This window comes from Sarcophilus harrisii, chromosome 2 (genome assembly GCF_902635505.1).
Source record: "Sarcophilus harrisii chromosome 2, mSarHar1.11, whole genome shotgun sequence".
Lineage (NCBI taxonomy): Eukaryota > Metazoa > Chordata > Mammalia > Dasyuromorphia > Dasyuridae > Sarcophilus > Sarcophilus harrisii.
In genome coordinates, this window is record NC_045427.1 from 199092957 (window position 1) to 199115522 (window position 22566).

Consider the following 22566-nt stretch of genomic DNA (forward strand, 5'->3'; position numbering starts at 1 on the left):
AGTACAGAAGCAGGAAAATGATGGATGATATCAGGGGATAATGTGCAGGAGGTGGGGGATAAAATGTAACAAACATAGCATTATTTAGAGCTTGACTGTGATGAATTGAAAGCCAAGCCAAGGAATTGTTATTTAATTTGATAAGAGGAGAAGGTGGAGAAGAAAAAAAGGTTCCAATGGGAGACAAGATGGCATTGTAAATAGAGGACTAGACTTGTATTCTGGAAGACTAGTGTTCAAGTTCTACCTGTGATGTATAATCCATGCACTGATGGAATCATATATCTAGATCAATAAGAGGGAAATATTTCAGGGGTTTGAGTACAGTAATAATGAGAGCAGGTAGGCATTAGAACTAAAGATATGATTAAGCATTGGAACTCTGCTGTGAATATTAAGATTAGAGGTAAAAGATAATCAGAAAGCTATAAAAACAGCCTAAGGAAGAGTGAAGACTCAAGCCAGGGTGACAACAATGTGACTATCTCTGCAAAGGATATTTTCAGACAATTGTACCATCTGGTAATTCTTTCCTCTGATTGCTTTTTGGATCTAATGTTATTTCTTCTATTGTCATATTGAATTACTGTTTACTTTTTGAATTATTATTTAACGTTTTTTCCAGCTAAACTGTGAAGTCTTTAAAGTCAATTAATTTTAAACTTAATTAAAATTAAAACTTAATGTCTTACTATTCCTTTTCATTGCTTCTGATACATATTATATTGTACTTGAAATATTTCTTGATCAATCGATCCAAGATTTAAGTGTATTTTTACTTAATATGAGAATTATCATCATAAATTATTGCTAGTTATATAACTTGGACTTTTTATTTTCTATTTCCTATTTGTTAATGGAAGTTGCAGAGATAGTCTTTGAAAAAAATAATTACCAAAAGCCAAACTGTTTTTTGAAGGTGTATCATTTGAAGATATTTAGAAGAAAAAAAAATGAAAGCACTCTCATCCCCTTATCTAATAATAATATTTGATAAATGATACATAAGATAAAGGGAAAAAAGGTAATAAACTCTCTTCTCACTGTATGTTTAAGTTATTTTGGCTGTTCATTTGATTTCAGATATCAATGAATGCTTGGAAGACAGCAGTGTTTGCCAGGGAGGAGACTGTACTAATACTGAAGGTTCTTATAAATGTACTTGTTCCAGTGGCTTCCAGCTAATTAACAATAAGGAATGTCAAGGTACTATTTTGTTATAAAATTTATTTTTTTATGTTTCTTAATTTCTGTAGTGTTTCCTGGTTATGATCTAATACCTTACTATTCTATTTACTTTTGTTTCTTTGAGCTTTCTCTCTCTAGTCTTAAGTTTCTTCACATGTAAAATGAGGTAATTAAACTAGATGATTTCAGGTTTACTTCTTTCTTTAAATCCTGTATTCCTATTTGTTAATTAGCTTTGTAAATAGAGATTATTCATATTGTTCCTTGTCAAAGCTTTCACCTACTATATATGATTCCACTCATTTCTTGGAAGACTGATGTATGTTCCACCTTTTCTGATGGATCAAATACTTTTTCTTGAATGTCATCATTTCTCTGTGAGGTAGAGCTTCTTCAATAATTTTGAAATTTTTTTTTGTAATTCTTCTAATTTTACTTTATGTATTTTATAATTTAAATTTTTTTCAAAATAATTTTGCATTCAATATCATATTTAAACTTTACAACAATCATATGATTAAAACATGGAAGAGATTTTCTCCATTATTAATTCATTTTTTAATGTAATTTGTTTTTCTATACAGAAGAGCACAAGTGAAAGCCAAAATTGAGTCATATCAATTTTCCTATCCTTTGACATTACTTGTATAGCATTATTGAAATGTTATCACTTGAATTTTTGTTTAAGACATCTCATTTCCATAATCTATTAGAGATAAAGATACAAGAATATATTGAGACTACATGACAACCTGTCATGGTTTCTAGGATTGGGAAATACGAGTCATAGATTATAGTAATCGCAGTTCCATTATGAAGAAACTGAATTCTTGGGCAAGTCACTACAACTCTAGATCTCAACTCTCATCTGGAAATGAAGGGATTAGAAAAAATAAGTTCTTCTTGCTCTAATATCAGTGATTCTTTGACTTGATCAGAATTGAGTCTGTGATTCAGTGCTGGACTCAAAAATAGCAAACAGATCTAACCTCCTAATTAATTACTGTTCACATAACACCTTAAAAATCATTCCTTCTTTTCCCTCAGTGCCTACCTGTATTTTTTCACCCTGAAAATTTACTGTAATATTTAATTTATGTTGTATATATTCTTTGTTATTTTGATCCTATTCAAATGTATCATTAGAAATATAATTGTGTTCAATGTCTCCTTATTGCAACTTTTAATAGACATAGATGATTTTCATTCAAGATAGCCATACATTCTCTAATAGCACTTACTTTGGAGACAGAGGGTTGTATCCACCTCTAATACATATTTGAATAATAAAAAATAACTTACATTTGGATCTTCAGCAAGAAATAAAAATTGAAAATATCTACTGTGAGCTTTATAATGGAGCCCTAATCTTCCTTTCTAGCCTTATTCATAATGTTGCTGCTTTTCACTTTTGGATAGACTTTGTTTCTTGTTATTTTTTCTAGAATACTTGATTCCTTTTTCTTTGCCTTTGTATGAGTTTTACCATATGGCCATAATGTACTTCCTAGCTATTCAATTACATGCATGGTATAGCATCCCTTAGAAAATTCCTTCAAAACTTCTCAGATACTATCTTCTAGCTTTTCCTGATTGATCCTTTTACTTGACCTCCTTCTCTGTTGTAACTTGTTGCTCTTTCCTGGAATAAGGTACCCTTCCAGGTTGGGCTCATTACCTAGTTTCTAACTCAAGCCTTTTTTGATACTATCTTCTTCTGCTTCCTCTTCCCTCTGATTAAAGGGTTTGGAGGGTGACATACCAAATTTCTCTCAGTTCTTTCATTATGGAGGAAAGAAACTGGACTTCTGGGCTCTGGTTTCATCTCAACAAGATATTTCCTGGTGTCATCCCCTCCCCACCTCATTTTCCTAGTTCTTTTTGTTTATTATCTTTTCTCATTAAACTGTAAGTTTCTTGAGGGCAAAGTTTATATTTTTAATAATCAGATCTCCAACCTGACATATAGGAAGTGTTTAAGAAATACTTTTTTTATTCTTAGTACTTATTATGTAAGCACATATATATTATGTACATGGTAGAGTTAGACTAGAAGATAATTTTTAAGGGGTCTTTGAGTCCAGTTCCCTCTTGATTGTATGCATATTGAAATGAAATCACAGAGAAGGTAAGTGTCCAATGTCACACAGCTACTCAGTGTTTGAGGTGTTATTTCCTTTCATAGAATGTGAGCTTGTTGAGAACATTTTTGTCTTTGTAGCCCCACTATCTAGCATGGGGCCTGACATTTATGAAATTCTTGTTGAGCAAATTAATTGTGTACAGGACATTGTGCTAAGAGCTAAGGATTTAGAGAAAGTATAAAATACCTTTTTTTAATGCTTTTTTTTTTTTTTTTGCCTTCAGGGTGTTTACAGTCTTTCCAAACCACTTTTGACAGATATCCCAAGAATCAAATATATGACTATGTTCCTTGTTGAACTTTCACCAATATTTTTATGAATTCCACATAACATTATGTGATACTAGATTAAAATGACTACTTCCATCTTTCCAACTCTTCAGACAAATTGCATGGTTTTAAAATAATAGAGCGGTATTTAAGTTGTAAATTTACAGAAATATATTTTCAGGCATGCTTTCACATGTTAACAAAATGAACATTAGTTTAGACAGAAATGCCAAGAAATACAGAACCTACATCTTATTTCTATTATAACTTGTACAACACACTGAGCTAGAGAGATGGCATACTTCTTATTCCCCACTGCCACTTCCAAGTGTGTACTCCCTTGCTCTCTCCCTCTTCTTCCCTCCCTTCCTGCCTCCTTTTCTCTATCTTGTCTTTTTCCCTTTTCCTCTCTCATCATTTCCTTCTCCCTCTCCACTCTGTCTATCTCTATCTCTGTTCTATGTATGTCTTTCTCTCTTTCTCCATCTCTTCCCCCTCTTTCCTTCTCCCTTTCCCTTTCCCTCTCCTTCTTTGTTCAGTTAAACTTTCCTCATTGGTACTTCATTAAAGTCCCCATTCAGGTATATTTTCTATCCTTCTCTATTCTTCCAAATCAAATCAATTCAATTGAATTCTGTAAACATTTGTTAAGTATGGTCTATATTGTAATCCAATATCTCCATATAGTCCTTTTTAATCACCTGTCTTGTAGAATGTATATTCTGTTATGGTCTTTAAGTTGATAGGAAATTTCGAACAGTTGTCTATCTCACCATTTTTTTTATTATTATTATTCTTATCTCATTTAGGCAAATAGGTGATACACTCTGTAGTAATGAACTTTCAGTAAGGAAGATCCGAGTTCATATCCTGTCCTTTGTCTTGGGTGTGGTGGTAGAGTCCTATAATCCATCTTAATGAGGGTTGGTCAAGTTGGTAGATTCTTTGGATTTGGGAATTCTGAGCTGCCATAAAGCTAAATCTGATAGGGTGTCAATACTAAGTTTGACACCAATATGGTAGACTGCCAAGAGTGTGTTGGCAGAGAAGGGACCACCAGGCTGCTGCCTAAGGAGAAGCAATCTGGCCCCACTCAAAAATGGAGTATCAAGTCCAAATTTCCATGCTGCAAGGGGATACTCAATCTCAAAAAAATAAACAAAAATGATTACTATCTTTGTAACCCTGGCAGTCAATTAATCTCTCTGTCTTAGCTATCTCCTCTGTAAAATAGAAACAACAATTGTGAGTTTCCAATAGAACTGTGAGGATTCACTGAGATAACTTATGTAAAGCTTTTTGCAGACCTTAAATTTTCTATATATAAATGCCTATTCAAGACATTTTTCAGTCACATCCAATTCTTCATGACTCCATTTAGAGTTGTCTTAGCAAAGATACTGGAGTGTTTTGCCATTTCTTCTCCACCTCATTTTATAGATGAGAAAACTGAGGCAAACCGAATTAAGTGACCTGCCCAGAGTCACAAAGCTATTAAATATCTGAGATCAGATTTGAACTCAAGAAGATGAATCTTCCTGACTCCAGACTCAGCACTCAGGAAGATGATTCTTTCTGACTACAGACCCAGCACTCTATCCACTGTGTCACTTAGCTATCATATAAAACCTAACTATTATAATTGTTAGGAACTTCAGGTTATTGTTAAATTGAAAACTTCTTAAAGATTTCTTTCTATATTTGTTATTAGTAATTTCTGGAATGGATTAAATTTTCTATGGAGAAATAAAAATATTACATACATTCAGTACATAGTAATTACTTCAGATTTTTTTAAAGGACAAGATCCTTCATGAGTAGCAGATTGATTATGTAGTTCTCTCTCATTAATTATGAGGTTGTTTGATGGAGTGAAGAGGTCAGTCAATGAATCAAGTGTCAGGAAGATTCACTTTCAAATTTCACCTAGACATTTACTAGGTCTATGATACTAGTCAATTCCTTAACCACTCTGTGCCTCAATCACTCCATGTATAAAATGAGAAAGAAACAATGTCTGTCATTGCTAAAACGATTATCACATTTTAAGGTGTTTTAACTGTCTCATTTTAATAATGTGGTAGGTAAACTGAAATTCTCAATCTATTTGAGTTTTAAATTTTGACTTGACTCAAGATTCTGTTGTTTTGTGGAATCTGGGATTGCTGAATGAGACCCAATTTAAATACAGTCTGTTTTTTAGCTCAAAGCTACTAGCAAGACTCATTTAGAAATGCTTCAATAAGTGTAACCCAAATTGAATGCATATGTTTCTCTAGATCAAGATATCCAGGCTGATCTTTGTTAGCAGTTTCCTGGAAAAACCCTTAGATTTCTTTTGCAGTTCCTGTCATCAAAATTTAAGAAAAGGAAAAAAAATTAAAAGAAGAACATATTTAGGGAATAGAGAAAAAAGAAGACTTGTAGAATTCTATGCCTATTATACCTAATTCAGAATAGGTACCTGACATTTTTAATGAATTGCACTAAGATGTAAGAAAAAAAATGAAAGAAATAAAATGTAGGGTAACTTTACAAGGGCCCCTGAGTAAAGGGTGGGGAACTTGGATTTGATCCATGAACCAATGAGAAACAAACTGAAATCTTTGAAAAAGACATGTGGTGTAGTCAGTATGCCTGGAAGGAAAACAAAAGTTAGCCAGTGCTTGGAGGGAGTGAGGTTAGCAGCAAGAATGAATTTGTAGTAGTCCAGGCAAAAGATTACCAGGGCTTGGGCTATGCTTTTTTAATTAAGATAAAAAGATATAGGAGCTACAGGAAAAAGTACTGAGCTCTAACAGCAGGATGAGTATGTTGGGAAATAGTGATAACTTGAAAATTGCTCTGTTCTTCTATGAATTGCCAAGTAAATGGCACTTATAGCCATTATATCATAGAAAGCTGGGTGTGGTGTATGGAGAAAACCCAAGATATGGAATCAGAAGACCTAGATTTAGATCTCACCTTTACCATTTAGTATCTGTTTATCCTTAGGTAAGTCACTTGGTCTTTAAACTTCACTTTTCTCATGTTTAAAAATAAGGCATTAGACTTGCTGATTACTAAACATCATCTCAACTCTGTATCTTATGATCTTCTCCGTGAAGTTTATTATAGGACCCGGATAAGATTCTGAATCTGATACATTAACATCCTGATCTTAGCCGCTTTAATTTGAGTTGTCAGACATTTGAAACATCTGGTCACAATGTTATAAAGGATTGTATGAAGAACAAAGATCTCAGGACAAATATGTTTCTGTTATCTGAATTTAGTAACATATTCTCCTGGTACATAGGAGAAAAAAGTAACAATAATATATGTGTGTATACACACACATACATATATATGTTAATCTTTAGGAAATAATAGTTAATGGAAGGTATTTGACATAAAGGCAGTATTCATAATGTTGCTAAGGATATTGGAGACTGACTTGGTGATACATTAGGATACATCATTTCAAAAGTTGTAAAAAAGTTGAGAAGGGTGAAAATGGACAAACATTTTTTGGACTTGATAGAAAGGAGATCCTCACTGATTTTAGTAAGAGTAGCTTTTCCCTTAAGACAGAACCAACCTGAAGTTCATATACCCAGTGTGATCACTGTGAGTTTGGAAAGGGGGGAAAGAGAGGATGTGTGTGCATGCAGGTATCCATTCTTTTTTTTTTTTTTTTTTCTTTTTGCTGAGGCAATTGGAGTTAAGAGCTGGTACTCTATCCAACTGAGCCACCTAGCTGCCCCAGTGTCCACTCTTTTATACTAATCTCTAACTGAAATTAATACTTCCTTCAAGTAAGACTCTAGTCAATAGAGGGGGGAATAGATTTCACCAGACTACCAAAGGGATCCATGATGCAAAAAAAAGTTAAGGCCCTTGCTCTAGAATAAAATACAGCCTCTACTCTGTTATTAAAGCCTCTCTAGTCCTTCTCCAGCCTAATTTTTCAGATATTACTCTTTATACCCTGAATTTTAGCTCAGCTAGCCCACTTATATCCCTTCTGCCCAACATCCCATTTTCTATTTCTATGCCTAAGTACAAGTTGTTCCCTATACTAGAAATTCTCTCTATTGTCATTCTCTCCCACCTTGGAATTCATAAGCTCCTTTCAAGGATTGAGTGTCACATTTTTCAAAAGGCCTTTTGTTATTCCACTAGTTTTTTTTGTGCCTCTTCCCTGAAATTGTTTTGTATTTGTGTATCTTTGACTTATTTTCTATGTATATATTATTTTCTCTAGTGGTGTGTAAGCCCCTCAGAATTATGGAATGTCTTATTTTTGTATCCTGATTGCATAAAATCATGTTTGGTATTTACTAGGGGATTTAACGATTGATTAAATATGATAGAATAGTGCCAATAATAAATTGTCAATATATTCACACTTTTAAGGATATATCATGTATGTGTTTGTGTGTGTATTATCAAGATTTGGAGCTTGAAAGGACCTTAAAGGTCATTTAGTCCAGTTCTTGCTTTACAAATGAAGAAACTGAGACCTAGTGTGGTTAATTGTATACTTAAAGTTTCCCAGGTAATAAAGGGTCTGTCCACTTATTTTCAGTACTTTTTAATGTACTATGTTCCCTTTCACTTAGAGATTAGGAGGAAAGATACAAGGTAGAAATGGTAACTATAGGAAGTGGTTGGTTTCATTTGAGTTTCATGAGGGTGAATGTAATCTGGGTAGTATGGTAAGTTGATGAATTATATTTAGGGTGTTTTAAGTTTAAGTAAGAGTGGGACAATAGATGATGTCTAGTTAACATGTATGAATATAGGAATGTAGCTAAGCGGGGGAGATAAGGTTGGGCATGTTGACTTACAAGTGATCCAAATAAAGATGATAATTATAGGATTGTATTGAAATAAGAGAAGAGGGCCAGGTTTAGAACTTTGGGGACACTCATATTTAGGGAATAGAGAAAAAAGATAAATTAATGCAAGAGAGACCATATGGTGAAGTAATATCTCTCTTGGCTTTCTTGACTCTGTTATCTCCTAGTTCATATCAAGCCTGTATGGAGCTCATTCTCAGTCTGCTTTGAGGCGATATCTAATTTGATAAGAACATAAATAATCCAAACATTAATTCTGTAAAACACCTCATGCATCGTCAACACTTTTTGTTGAACTTCAGAATCCAGGCTGAGTAGATGATAATCACTCACATTGAAGGCATGTTACTAGCAAAACAGACTGAATAAGTCTAATTAGTGCATTGGAGTCTGAAAATGCAAAATAGCTCTTCTGTAAACATATCTATTTTGAAATAAAACATTCTTTGTCAAGTAAATATTTTCCATAGATTTGGCACCCTTTAATGGAGTATGTAGTTGAACTCATGATAATGTAACTCCTACATTGTGGTTTGTCTTATGGAAAGATTAGTTCAGTTTCAAAATAAGTTCAATTTAGTCAAACCACAGAAGGAGAACAAAATTAGAGTGACTTTACATACACTGTTATTATGTAAAAATAGTAATAGCTGCAGTGTTAAAAATGCAGAAATAAAGTCAGAAGAAGACATGGAAGTAAATAAACATTATTATTATGGTTTTGTTAAATTGAAAATAATTTGATCTCATGGTTGTATAGTAATTGTTATTGTATTGTTATATTTGTTTTTTGGAGGTACTGACTAAAAATAAAATTTTTAAAGTTAAAAGGAAAAAAAAGGAAATTTCTAGACCATTGCTTTAAGAGATTTTTCTAGATATATCAGGCACAATAGGGTCTGATGTCACTGAAATATGGAAGAAAATTCTTTAACCATTTGCAATTCATTTTTTTTCATTTGCAATTCATTTTAACTTTCAGATATTAATGAATGTGAGCAAACAGACCTCTGTGGTCCTCATGGAGAATGTCTAAATACGGATGGTTCTTTTCACTGCATCTGTGAACAAGGTTTCTCCATTTCTGCAGATGGTCGAACATGTGAAGGTAAGATGAGTGGGAAGAAATCTGATACAAATCATATGATAAAGCATGAAGGTGGTTAGTTTCTGTTTAAGTAGTTAAAATCTCTAAGGCACTAAAGTATTCATAATATGGTCTCTGGAGATATATCAAGTGATTCATACTTTTAAAGTACAACACAAAAGTTACAGTGCAAATGTGTTGACCTGAGGTGATGATTAGAACAAATATAAATTGTTTCTATGAAATTCTAATGAATTAAAAAGTTGTTAAAATGCAAAGATGGAGAGAGCAGAGAAACCATGATAAAATATATGTCTGTAATATATAGTCTTTTATTTGTTGATTATCTCTTTTATTACCTTTGTTTAGAAAAGATTTCTATTATACTTTCTCTATGTACTTGTCAGCAACAGTTTTCTGCTATGATTTATTCCATATCCTTCAGTGGTTTACTGGCAAAGCTTCTTAATATTCACTAATTAGTTCTTGGTAGCCCAATGAGGGCTCATCCATAGAAAAAGGAAAATGTTGGCTTACTCTTGGCTACTTCTTCATGCTTGCTAGGACATAGTACTAAATATATTAAGAAGAATTTTATTATTGTATCTTTATTATATTTGGTTGAAAGTCACTATGATCTTGTGAACCTAGATCTGGTCTTAGGACTAGAGAGACCTCTGTCTGAAGTCCTGTTCTAGCACAGGCTGGTTGTATGGCCCTTAGTGTGAGGCATCACACTTAATGATTCTCAGGCAACTCTTTGAGACTTTATTTCCAGAGCAGAGGCTGAATTGCGCTGGTAGATGCAGTTTCCTATACCAATTAAATCACAAGTCTATTCCATTACATAGACGACTTAATGCTGGAGATGCTAACATAAGCACACGATATAACCTTTACCCTCAAGGAGCTTGTATTTTAATTAAGAATTACAACAGGGAAAAGGGTGCTAGAAAGCTAGTCAAGGATCAGATAGCTAGGAGATTTGATGGAGAAGTCATCCAGAGAATGTAACATGTCTTGTCAGCTCCAGTGTCTCCAGTCTGAAGAATGGTAGAAAAAAGAAATAAGGAACTTTAGAACATTTTTTCATAAACTTAAACCAAGAAAATGTTTCTGTTCATAAGTCTTGTGAATTATTTCATATCCTTCTGAAAATTGAGGTTCAAATTGTCATGTCAAGGGTAGATGGAAAGACTCTGCTAGGGATCAGAAGAGCACCCCAGTTCATGAATTGTAATTAGAAGAGCAACAAGAGGTGCCTCTTTTTATTCCTAGTACCATCAGAGTGACTGGTTTCATCTGAAACTAATTACTGCATTATGGAGAATAAACTGGAAGTATAAAAATCAGGCAATTGTTAAACTAGCTCTCCAGCTAAGTTGAGACAAAATATTGATGCCAGACTTACCTTGAACATAAGAGAAAATGGGTTTTAGAGACCTGGGTTAGGGGATGAGGGTGGATTAAGGGAGTCACAGTAAGAGTTTTAGAGTTAGGAAACCAAAGAAAAAAGCATAATAATAATAATATATGTGCAACCAAAAAGAAATATTGTTTCCCTTGGTTAAGTACTATGATAATGTTATATGTAGGGATCTGGTGCCAAAAGAGCACAAAAGGACATTAAGACAATAGATTCTTTTGGAAAGTTTTCAGTATTTCCCAGTCTAAGGATATGAGCTGGCCAATTTGAGTCACTAATGCTAAAACTTTGCATCATCTTTGTATTACAAAATGAGCAACTCTGCTACTTTGCTTGGCTTTAAGTCAGTGGATAATAATTCCCAATTATAATTGCTTATCATATGTGATTTTAAAAAAAATGTAACATCCAGATGTATAATTTCATTAGTAGAGAAAACTCCAGACAAGGAGGCTCCTTCCACTAATGCAAATTGGCAACTATTTTGCCAATCCTTTTAGAATTTTCTAGGGCGCTGAGAGGCTAGGTGACCTTGCTCAGGTTTAAACATGTGTCAGAAATGAAACTTAAATCAATCCAGTCTTCTTGACTCTGAGGCTAGTTCTCTTTACTGTGCTACGTCAATATAAATCATGTTATCTTTCAATAATAATTGTGCTGTCTCTCAGTATTAATTTTTCAAGAATTAATCTGTCTTAATATGTTGTACACTCACGGGATTGTAGAGTAGATCTTATTGATTTAATCCAGTGTGTATCATCATCTCATTCACATAGTGGTCCTAACAAAAATATTTGTTGAATTGAAAAGGTTCTAGTAGCCTATGTCAGGACCCAGCAGGTATTCACCTTTAGCTTTGGTGTAAGTTTCAGCCAGGATATTTGTTTTGTATTTGAGCATAGTCCTTTATTTGTAACCAGAATGTGACTGCCACTACGTCTTCATGCTCTGACAGACTCACTTCTAAACCCCTTGTTGATATCCTTGCTTTCATAGACTTGCACCACAAATCTGACAACAAGTTATTTGGTTTGATAGTGCTGGGGAAACAGGATGTATTAATAGTAGTTTAACTCTCTATCTTTATCTCATGTATCTTTGGAGAGTTATTGAATGTTTAGAAACTATCCAAACTGGCCAAATTATACTACATTTTGAAAAGGTGAATATGAAGACTCTGTCATTTGTGACTTAAATGACTGGTGTCTATAATCTTAGAGAGTTTCCAGCTTCTTTTCTCAGTCACTGGTTTCCTTCTCTCTGTCACTGGATAGTAAGCAAGAATCTTATTATTCAGTAAAAATCAAAAATTTAAGAACACTGCAGTTTTTTTTTTAAATGAAAGTTGTTATAGAATCATTTATAATGCTGTGTTGGAAATGTCAAAAATTCCTACCTTTTAAGGAACTATTTTAAAAGATCTGTGATTTTATTTGGGGGCTCTCTCTTGGAACAGTGTACATGCGACTTCTTAGTAGATCATTTTTGTGAGTTGCTGTGGTTGAAAAGTTCATGACCTTGTGGCCAGTCTGATGATGAATCTCTCGAAGCATAGATAGACTGGACTTTAAGAAATGAGACAAGTAGATTTATCTCCAAGGAGTGGCTGACACTTTTCTAGCATGGTAGGACACATACTACTTGTTTAAACCTTGTGTTTTTCTGACATAATCTTTGAAAACTCATGGTGACCTGCAAGCCTAGGCATTGGTAGTCATGTTTTATGAAAAAATATCTTTAGATAATAAGCATGGTGTTGCTTGGTAGAGAAGATCTAGAACTGGCCTCAGAGGATGACAAGTTTCTTCTTTTATTGGCTCTAGGATTGCAATTAGGTCATTTGACTTTTCGTGCCCTCAGAAACTCTTTTAAGACTATTTCCATTGCAGAGGAGGTGCTGTTCTGCCTTGGTATGGAGGAATTTCCAATATCAAGTCACATGTCAAAATTTTTTAAAAATTCAAAGTTCTTTTAATCACATTTGCCATGTAAACATGAGGTTTTACACTCCAAAACTGTAGTCTAGATTTTAAATATTATTATTTTCACTATAAATTAATACTTATTAAATAACCTGAGATTGATTGATCATTTCAAATTTCTGTGCATTTATCTTCCTATTTAAATTTCCCTAATTACAAATTGTAGTATAATCCCTAAATAAAAAGAAAGAATTGTATGTTTTAGATAAAGCATAATAAAGAAATAATTAAAAAGTAATCCTTTAGGAAATTGACAGATGCTAATAACTTATTACTATAAAGTTTCAGCTAAAAGATTGTTGTAATTTATGTTTTGGTTAATAGGCTAAAGGATGTGTTAGCCTACAAAATGAGAATCTGTTTTCATTAAAAGGCCAAAAATACTTTCAATGAGTGCCCATCAAACCATAAGCCATTTAATTATATGTGTAGTATTTATAAAAATTTCATGCTAGTTTGTGTTTATTTAAAAATAAACAATTCTATAAATAGCTACTTTAAAAGTAACAAAAGACTTCTTTGAATGAACTAATTTTTATTCTTTTTAGGTTATTTTTTGTTATATTTTGGTATGGTGAAGAGGTATAAAGTATAAGAAGACTGGAAAGGTAAAGAGAGACCAAGTTGTGAAAGTCTTTCAGTTTTAAACAGAATTTATATTTGATACTAGAGGAAGTAGATAGCCACAGGAATTCATTGAGTAGCAAGAGTGACATGATCAGATTTGCATTTTAGGAAAATTACTTTGGCAGCTAAATGGAGGATGGATGAGAATAAAGAGAAATTTGAGTCAGAGTGACCAATTAGATGGCTAAATCATTAGTCCAAGTGAATGGTAATGAGTTCCTGAATTAGTGCCTGCAGATAATGGCCATGAATGATATTGTAAATATAAAAACAAGATTTGACCACAAATATGTGGTTCATTCCTATATCCCCAAACTGGTTTTCCTCTTTATCTAGCTAATGACTATCAGAGTCACAAAGATAGTATCAGGGACACTAGAGAGAATGAGTGAAGACATACAGTGGAGATTCTCTTACAACCAACAGGGTATATTCTTGTTATTGATAATAGTAATAATATTTAATGTGTAACTCTTGAAAGTTTACTAAGCATTTTACATATATCTGCTTATTTGATCCTAATAATAACCCTGTGTGATAGGTGTTATTATTATAACCATTTTCCCAATGAGAAAATTGAGGCTAGGAGAAATGTACCTAAATTCATACAGCTAGTGTCTATGACAGGATTCGAACTCAAACAGGTCTTTTTGATTCCAAGTCCATTGGATCACTTAGCTACTATTATTGTTGCCTACCTTATCCTAAAGTTATAGAGAAAAAGAAAAAAGAAAGAAAAAGAACCCCTCCCCCCAAAACAAACCCTAATTATCTTCTTGCCTTTTTTTAAACTTTCCCAGTTCTGCTAATGCCATCACCATTTTATCAGTCAAATGAGTATCAGTCACTAAGTCCTGTCAGTTCTGCTTTTAGTATTTTGCTTACATCTACCTTCATTTTCTTCCTATAGTCACTTCTTTAAAATTCAGGCTCATATGAACTCTATCCCTGATCTGTAATGGTAGATTAGCAGAACTGAAAGGACCTTTAGATGCCATTCAGAATAACTCAAAATATCAATAAAGATTTTGAAACTCAATATCAATCAATGATACACTATTTATAAAGTTATGATACACTGTTTATAAAGTTCCTACTATATATCAGGCAATGTGCCAGACTCTAGGAATAGAAGTACAAGGAATGAAAAAACTCTACTTTAAATGAGCTTATATGATAATGGGGTAAACAATAATTGCATATGAGACATATATAACATAATTACAAAGTTAATAAGTATACATATATATTACATATTACACAGTATTTAAATATAGTGTCCTATGAGAAAGGTGGATACTAGCATTTAAGAGAATAGGAAAGGCTTCTTTCAGAATATTGTGTCTGATTTGTACCTTAAAGGAAGGAAAATAAGGATCCTTTAAGGTAAGATGAAGGGCTAATGTATTACAACATGGGGGATCCACAATGCAAAGGCACAGATATGAGAGGTCGAGTATTCTGGGTGAAGTATAGAGAAAAGATCCTATATGGCCATCTAGGAAGAAGGATACCACATATTGGGTCTAGAAAGATAGGTTGGGCCAGTTGTGCAGATCTTTTAAAGCTTAACATAGCAGTTTATATTTTATTCTGGAGGTAATAAAAAACTTTTGGAGTTTATTGAGTAGGATGTGACATGGTCAGAAGTGTACTTAAAAGAAATTGCTTTGTCAATATGGTGGAAGACCACCTGGTGTGGTGAGAAACTTTAGGAAGCTGTTACATTTATTTAGGTGTTAGATATCAAAGTTTGAACTAAGAGGTTGGATATGAGAGATGTTGTGAAGGTAGAAATGACAGGAGGAAAGGTAATGAGTTCAGTTTTAGACATGTTGAGTAAAGAAGAAAGGAAGAGGAAGGGATAAGTGTATATAGTATGATAACTTGAAGGAAGTGACAGGGCCAATAGAACTAGAGTTTCCTAAGTCCTGGATGAATATTGCAAATTGCCTTCTGATTTTCTTTTCCCTGATGTTTGCCTATTCTAATCTTAGCTTTGATTTAAGAAAAAATTGTCCTAAAATAGTTTTAATCATTTCAATTTTCTGTTTAAGAATTTTTCATGATTCCTCATTGCTTATCAAACATCTCAATACTAGGATTGTAATTTGTTTCTGGGATTCCCTATGCATTTACACTTTCTGACAGCATTATTTATAACACATTCCCGTGACAATATTGCTTTTTATTCCTTCTTTGATTCTCTACCAGCGCCTTTCTTTCAAGCTTCTTTTTTCTACTTCCTGAATTTCCATAAGTCTATACAAAATTATTCCACTATCTCCTTAATCTATTGTTATTTCCTTTGAAGAATCTCAAGTACTTGACATTATAATCATGTAGAAGAACTGGGAATATTTATCCTGAAGAAGAGGAGACTTGGAGAGTAGTGCATGTTAATTGTCTTCAAGTACTCGAAAGATTGTCATGTGAAAGAGAAGACATTAATTGGCCCCAGTGAGCAGAACCAGGGATAGTGTTTGAAAGCAGTAGAGAAGGAAATACAGACTTGATCCAAAGAAATATTTCCCACTGAGGGCCAGCTCAGGGAAGTGATACCAGGGCATGCAAGTATATTGTTGTTCCAAAATGAAAAAGACCATCTAGAAAGTAGTGCCTTTCCATTTGGAGGCTTTCAAAGTCTGGAAGATTTCCTTGCAGGTGAAATCATTTTGAGGAGGAGAAAAAGAAAGATTGGATTGGAATAAATGGTTGTTGAATTCTCTCAACTTTGAAAAAATTATATGAATAAAGCCTAAATTCTAACTGTGGTATATTCAAATTTTGTACCAATTTATATCCCCATCCTTATCTCCCATTAAAGATTTTTTTGTACTTATAGCCCTACAGAGCCATATTCTCTTCCAATAATATATCCTGTACTTTCCTACTTACATGTTTCTGTGCATAATATTCTCTCTACTTGTAATATATACATCTTTAACTTCTGTCAAAATATTTTGAACACTCAAACGTTACATTGTTAATGAAGTCATCTTTCAATCTTACAATATTGTTCGTATTTCTCAGCAAAACAAAACATAAAATTTCAGAGTGGGCAAGGTCTTTTGATGTCTTCTCATTTAACTGATAACCTGTTAGGAAATTACTTAATATCACCCAGAGGAGCTCAGCTGTCTACCCTTTGCCTTAAGTCCTGTATTATGGGAATAAGTCATGATCACTTTAATTACCAGAAAGATTTTTCTTAGATGAAGTCTTCAACTAATATCTGTTGTTTCAGTTCTGTTTTTCCTCTTCTTGGGCACCAATCAAAGCAAATCTAATATTCCTTTTATATAGTAATCTTTTAAATGCTTGAAGGCAGATATGGTAGTCCCTGTAAATCTACTCCTCTTCAATTTAAAAATCCATAATTCATTCATTTGACCCCAGTATACCATGATCTCTAGATCTTTCATCATCCTAGTTATATTACTATTCTTTTATCTTTATGGTGGTTCATGTTTGTCCTTTATTCTTGAAGAGTATCATCACATTAGGGAGGTGATACCATGACATGTAAGTGAAATGGATTCAGTGATTTAGGCTTGGTAACATTGAAGCAAAGAATCTCCTCTTTCATCTAGTTCCCCCCACCTCCCAAATCTAAATGAATAAAATAATCTGGGAGAAGACTCTCAGGATTTCTTATCAAAGTAGAAGTAACTGCTATTTACATTTAATCTGAGTCAATCAGGACCCAAACATTGGCCAAATGTGATCTAAGACCTATTGGTGACCAATTAGAATCAGATTGGTTTTGGTTTAAGACCTAGTCCTTAGCAGTAATGAACTGAACCAGCTACACCCAACGAAAGAACTCTGGGAGATGACTAAAAACCATTACATTGAATTCCCAATCCCTATATTTTTGCCCACCTGCATTTCTGATTTCCTTCACAAGCTAATTGTACAATATTTCAGAGTCTGATTCTTTTTGTACAGCAAAATAACGTTTTGGTCATGTATACTTATTGTGTATCTAATTTATATTTTTATATATTTAACATCTACTGGTCATCCTGCCATCTAGGGGAGAGGGTGGGGGGTAAGAGGTGAAAAATTGGAACAAGAGGTTTGGCAGTTGTTAATGCTGTAAAGTTACCCATGCATATATCCTGTAAATAAAAGGCTATTAAATAAAAAATAAAGAAAAAAAAAAAGAAATGGATTCAGTGATTTAGGCTTGGTAACATTGAAGCAAAGAATCTCCTCTTTCATCTAGTTCCCCCCACCTCCCAAATCTAAATGAATAAAATAATCTGGGAGAAGACTCTCAGGATTTCTTATCAAAGTAGAAGTAATTGCTATTTACATTTAATCTGAGTCAATCAGGACCCAAACATTGGCCAAATGTGATCTAAGACCTATTGGTGACCAATTAGAATCAGATTGGTTTTGGTTTAAGACCTAGTCCTTAGCAGTAATGAACTGAACCAGCTACACCCAACAAAAGAACTCAGGAAGATGACTAAAAACCATTAAATTGAATTCCCAATCCCTATATTTTTGCCCACCTGCATTTTGGATTTCCTTCACAGGTTAATTGTACAATATTTCAGAGTCTGATTCTTTTTGTACAGCAAAATAATGTTTTGGTCATGTATACTTATTGTGTATCTAATTTATATTTTAATATATTTAATATCTACCGGTCATCCTGTCATCTGGGGGAGGGGGGAGGGGAAAGGAGGGGAAAAATTGGAACAAGAGGTTTGGCAATTGTCAATGCTGTAAAGTTACCCATACATATAACCTGTAAATAAAAGGCTATTAAATTTAAAAAAAAAAAAAAAAAAAGACCTAGTCCTTAAGAAAGAAATCTAGCAATAAACCTCAAGATATCTTGGGGGAGGGTTCAGAGGTGCAAGAGAGAGAAAAAATGCTTTTAAGAACATCTTGTAGGTAAGGGCATGATACCTTGTAGACAGAGAGAGGAAAGAAGTAAAAGGAGGTAGGGAGGGAAGGAGGAAAGAAAGGGAGGAAGGGAAGAAGTCTTCCAATTGACTAATTCCAGTTTGAGGACCAGCTCAGGGAAGTGATACCAGGGCATGTAAGTGTATTGGATTTAAGTAAGAGAGGGCTATGCAAGGTCACCTGGCTTACTTTCCCCTCCAAAGCCATCTGGTTCTAGTGGCCAGACATAAATCAGGACAACTGGAAATAGTCCTGGATAAAATGGAAGATCTTGGCCTTTTAAAGCTAAGGTCTTCAATGATCTCAGTTTGATTGAGGCCTAGCCTTTATCAGATTTATGATAATTTTACAAAAATACTTGAATCAGTTCCTTTTCACTAATATGCTAATAAGCAAATTCACCTTCATTATTCTTAGCTCTTTTTGGCACATATCAGGTTTCTTAAGTAGAAAGAACCCTGGGCGCAATCCTACTCACTCTCAATAGGATTGTACCAAAATAATTTATATGTTTCATGTTTTTAATATCATTAAAGAAACAGATTCTACCAATATTTCATCTATTTTTGTCTCGAAATGTTTACTCAGTTATTTTTCAAAAAGGAACAAATGAAAATTAGTAAGATTAGATAATAAAACTTTTTTAAAAACAGTATGTCCCAGTAATTCTCTATTACTATATAACTGTTCCCAGCATCTACTAACACAAGACTCTTCTACTAGAGAAGGCCCGAAAACCAGAAACTATACTTTCAGAACTTCTAAAATTAATTTTCCTTTCATAAGAACTAGGAAAAACTGTAAAGCCAACTTTACGCAAATCAGAGGATATAAAAAAGAGTAGAGAGGTTTATTCTCAGGACTGAAGTATAAATTTTTATAAACAATATAGCATAAAAGGAAAAAATTGAAGCTATAGTAGATGTTCCAAAAATAATTGGTTTAGAAGTAAAACTTTATATCAAGCACCAGAAAAATATGTTCATAATTTTGGGCAGGGGCAAGTAGCATACTAGTAGATCTTTGTCACAGTTATAACCTATTTATTTTACACATGGCTAGTGATTGTAACCATTTTTAAATTTTAGGAAAGCCACTTTCAGATATGAACTTAAAAAGGTAATGTAATCTTAATTATATATCTCTTATGTTTCTAAGAAAAAATTAATTTAGCTTAATTCTAAAACAAAATAAAAAATTTAAGACCATATAGCAGTCTAGCATGTGGCTTCCAGCTATAAAGGTTGCTTTTCTTCATGCTAGCTCCTTCTGAGAATATATTTCTGCAAAAAAATGAGTAAAAATGGCTGTTTAAATCATTAAGGAGAGAGTTGAAGAAATTTTTTCTGGAAAAGACTACTTTTGGACTTGGAATAAAGATTTTTCTATGGGTTGTTTGATTATCTTCTGCATATCAAAGTTTTTTTTTTTAAATAAAATTCATAATAGCAAAATTTTCAAAAGTCCATCCTAAGCTTTTATCACTTCTGACCTTTTACAGTTTTAGAACTCTGAAAACTTCTCTTTTTAGGATAAGTAAACACTATATTTTAGCCAAGTAATATTACCAAGGAGTAAAATCCATGAATAACCCTATTTTGACAGCTGGCTCATACCAATTGCATTCATGTTCCCTAAGTATTTCTTTTAGCCAATTCTTTGTTAATCAACAAAATTCTTTTTTTGGTTAAAAACTTGTCTTTTCATGATTAATGTCTATTTGTGCTGTTTAAGATAAAGTAATGGTTCCAAAATTAGTTAAGTATCTACTAGGTAGACTATTGAGTGATTAATCTTGGCCTTCTGATTGATATGGCTATGAGATAACAAAATTATACCAACCATGGGGCAGCTAGGTGGCGTGGTAGATAGAGCACCAGCTCTGAAGTCAGGAGGACCCGAGTTCAAATGTGTTCTCAGACACTTCATATTTCTAGCAGTGTGGCCCTGGGCAAGTCACTTAACCCCAATTGCCTCAGGGGGAAAAATTATACCAACCACAATTAGAACAAATGTTGTGAATGTGATTCCAGAATTTTATCACAGGGACATATTATGTCACATTTCTTATAGTTGACTAATTAACCCTTATGACTACTGGCACTTTTCCCTATTATTTATTAAATAATGAGACAAATAGGAAATCAAAGAAAATTATCTATACTTTATGCAAAGAAGGCTAGATTTGGAATTAGAAGATTTGGATTTAACAATTAGCTCAGTCATTCCTGTGTGGCCTTGGGCAAGTGATTAACTCAGTAAGCAATTATTGGTAGATGCTTACCTATTACATAATAGTCTCTGTGCCAAGCTCTAGGAATGCAGATAAAAGAGTAAGATATTTCCTTCTTCTACATAGCTTATATCTACTATTACATTTTCCTTAATCTCTGTGATCCTTAGTTTTCTTGTTTTTAAAATGACAAATGCAAATTATATAATCCGTGAAGTTTCTCCCAACCATAGAGCTATGATCTTGGGAACTTTTATTTACTACAAAATTCAGAAATCCTGCTATTCTTCCTATGAACTATATTTATGTTTTACTAGTCTACCCACACCATTGATGTGGGAAAGAGAGAAGACCAATGTGATATTTTGCTTTTTATAATCACTTACAGGAAAATAATATACTTTCTTTAGCTTCCAAGATTTTTTGCTTGATCAAGCCTTCATCAGGGGTTTGCAATAACAGACCATGGGTATATGAATAGCTATCACATCCTAGAATAAATGCAGTGCAATGCCATCTGAATATATTTCAAAAGTAAAAAGTACAACTGAATGGAATATGTGAGCTTAGATTTTCCATTTTAAAGGAACTTTTAAAACAAATTAAGATGTTAATATAAAGTAAATATAGACTTTTTTTGAACTTTATATGATCCTCAATTCTTTCTGTCTTCACTGCAGTCTGTTTCATTATTCTAAGTTTTTATTATTTCTTTACTTATTGAAATGTGTTATTTACATATACATATATTCTAAAGAAGAATGCATTTACTCTTCATATGACATATAAAATTGAGTTAATAGAACGTTACTGATTTATACAAAGGATTTTTATCATAATAGCCAAAAACCCTTATAAAATGATATAAATAGAAACTATTTTTCCCCTCTGGAATTCTTAACTCAACCTAAAATTTGAATCTTAGATCATGTGTGTGTGTGTGTGTGTGTGTGTGTGTGTGTGTGTATGTTTTACTGCTGGATTATCAAAATCATAAGTCTTGAATATTGAAACATTGTTATTGACGCTGTTATTGATGTTACTTATGGCCAAGCAATGAATGTGCTTGGGTTCATCCAGCAGTTTATTTTTCTGTGTATCTTGAACTAGATATTACACATTTAATAGGAATAAAACTGAGCTCATTTTTTCTGCTCCCCTCTTTCTAGAACTTCCCTAACCTCTTGAGGGTAACTATTCTCCTCCAGATCACTCCTGTTCACAATCTAGATGTCATCACTTTAACTTAGCCCTCATATCCTATCTGTTTCAAAGGTTTCTCTAACTTTGTCTTTGTAACATCTCTTACACCTAACCTTTTCTCCTCTGCTGACACTGTCAGCACCTTGATTCAGGCCTTCATCATGTGTACTTATGATGATCTAGGAGTGATAGTAAAATTGCAAAAATGACTCTTTAGAATAAACCTATGGGAAATTCCAAAAAATTATATATGTGTTTATGGTGATAAAATATATTTAGTGGAGGGACAGTGTTGTATGGTGTGTAGACAATTAGTTTTAGATTTAGAAACACTTGGGTTTTAGCTCTACCTCTTACACATAATAGCTGTGTGACATTTGGCTAGTCACTTCTCAAAATTCTAGACAATTCTTTAAGATTTTTAATTACAGAACAATTTCTTATCTACTTCGGTAAAGGAAGTTTGTATACTAGGAATTTTCTTATACTGATGATATCAGAGGTCCATCTCCTCCAAAATGCTTTAACAATTAAACTTGTCTTGAAGAGTTGTTTAAACTCAGCATAATTTTTAAATCACAACTCATTATTGTTTGCTAATAACATACAACATCAGAATGTTAGTCATGAATTGACAGTA

At 33.2% G+C, this 22566-nt stretch overlaps 1 protein-coding gene across 6 annotated transcripts in view; it reads left to right on the forward strand.

Annotated features, from left to right (window-relative positions):
- LTBP1 (latent transforming growth factor beta binding protein 1) overlaps nucleotides 1–22566 on the forward strand; it is a 421971-nt gene that overhangs the window by 334516 nt on the left and 64889 nt on the right. For all 6 annotated transcript variants that reach the window (XM_031951251.1, XM_031951252.1, XM_031951253.1 and 3 more), the window contains 2 exons: nucleotides 1084–1206; nucleotides 9428–9553. In XM_031951251.1, the coding sequence (XP_031807111.1) occupies nucleotides 1084–1206; nucleotides 9428–9553 (249 nt within the window). The remainder of the gene's footprint in view (nucleotides 1–1083; nucleotides 1207–9427; nucleotides 9554–22566) is intronic.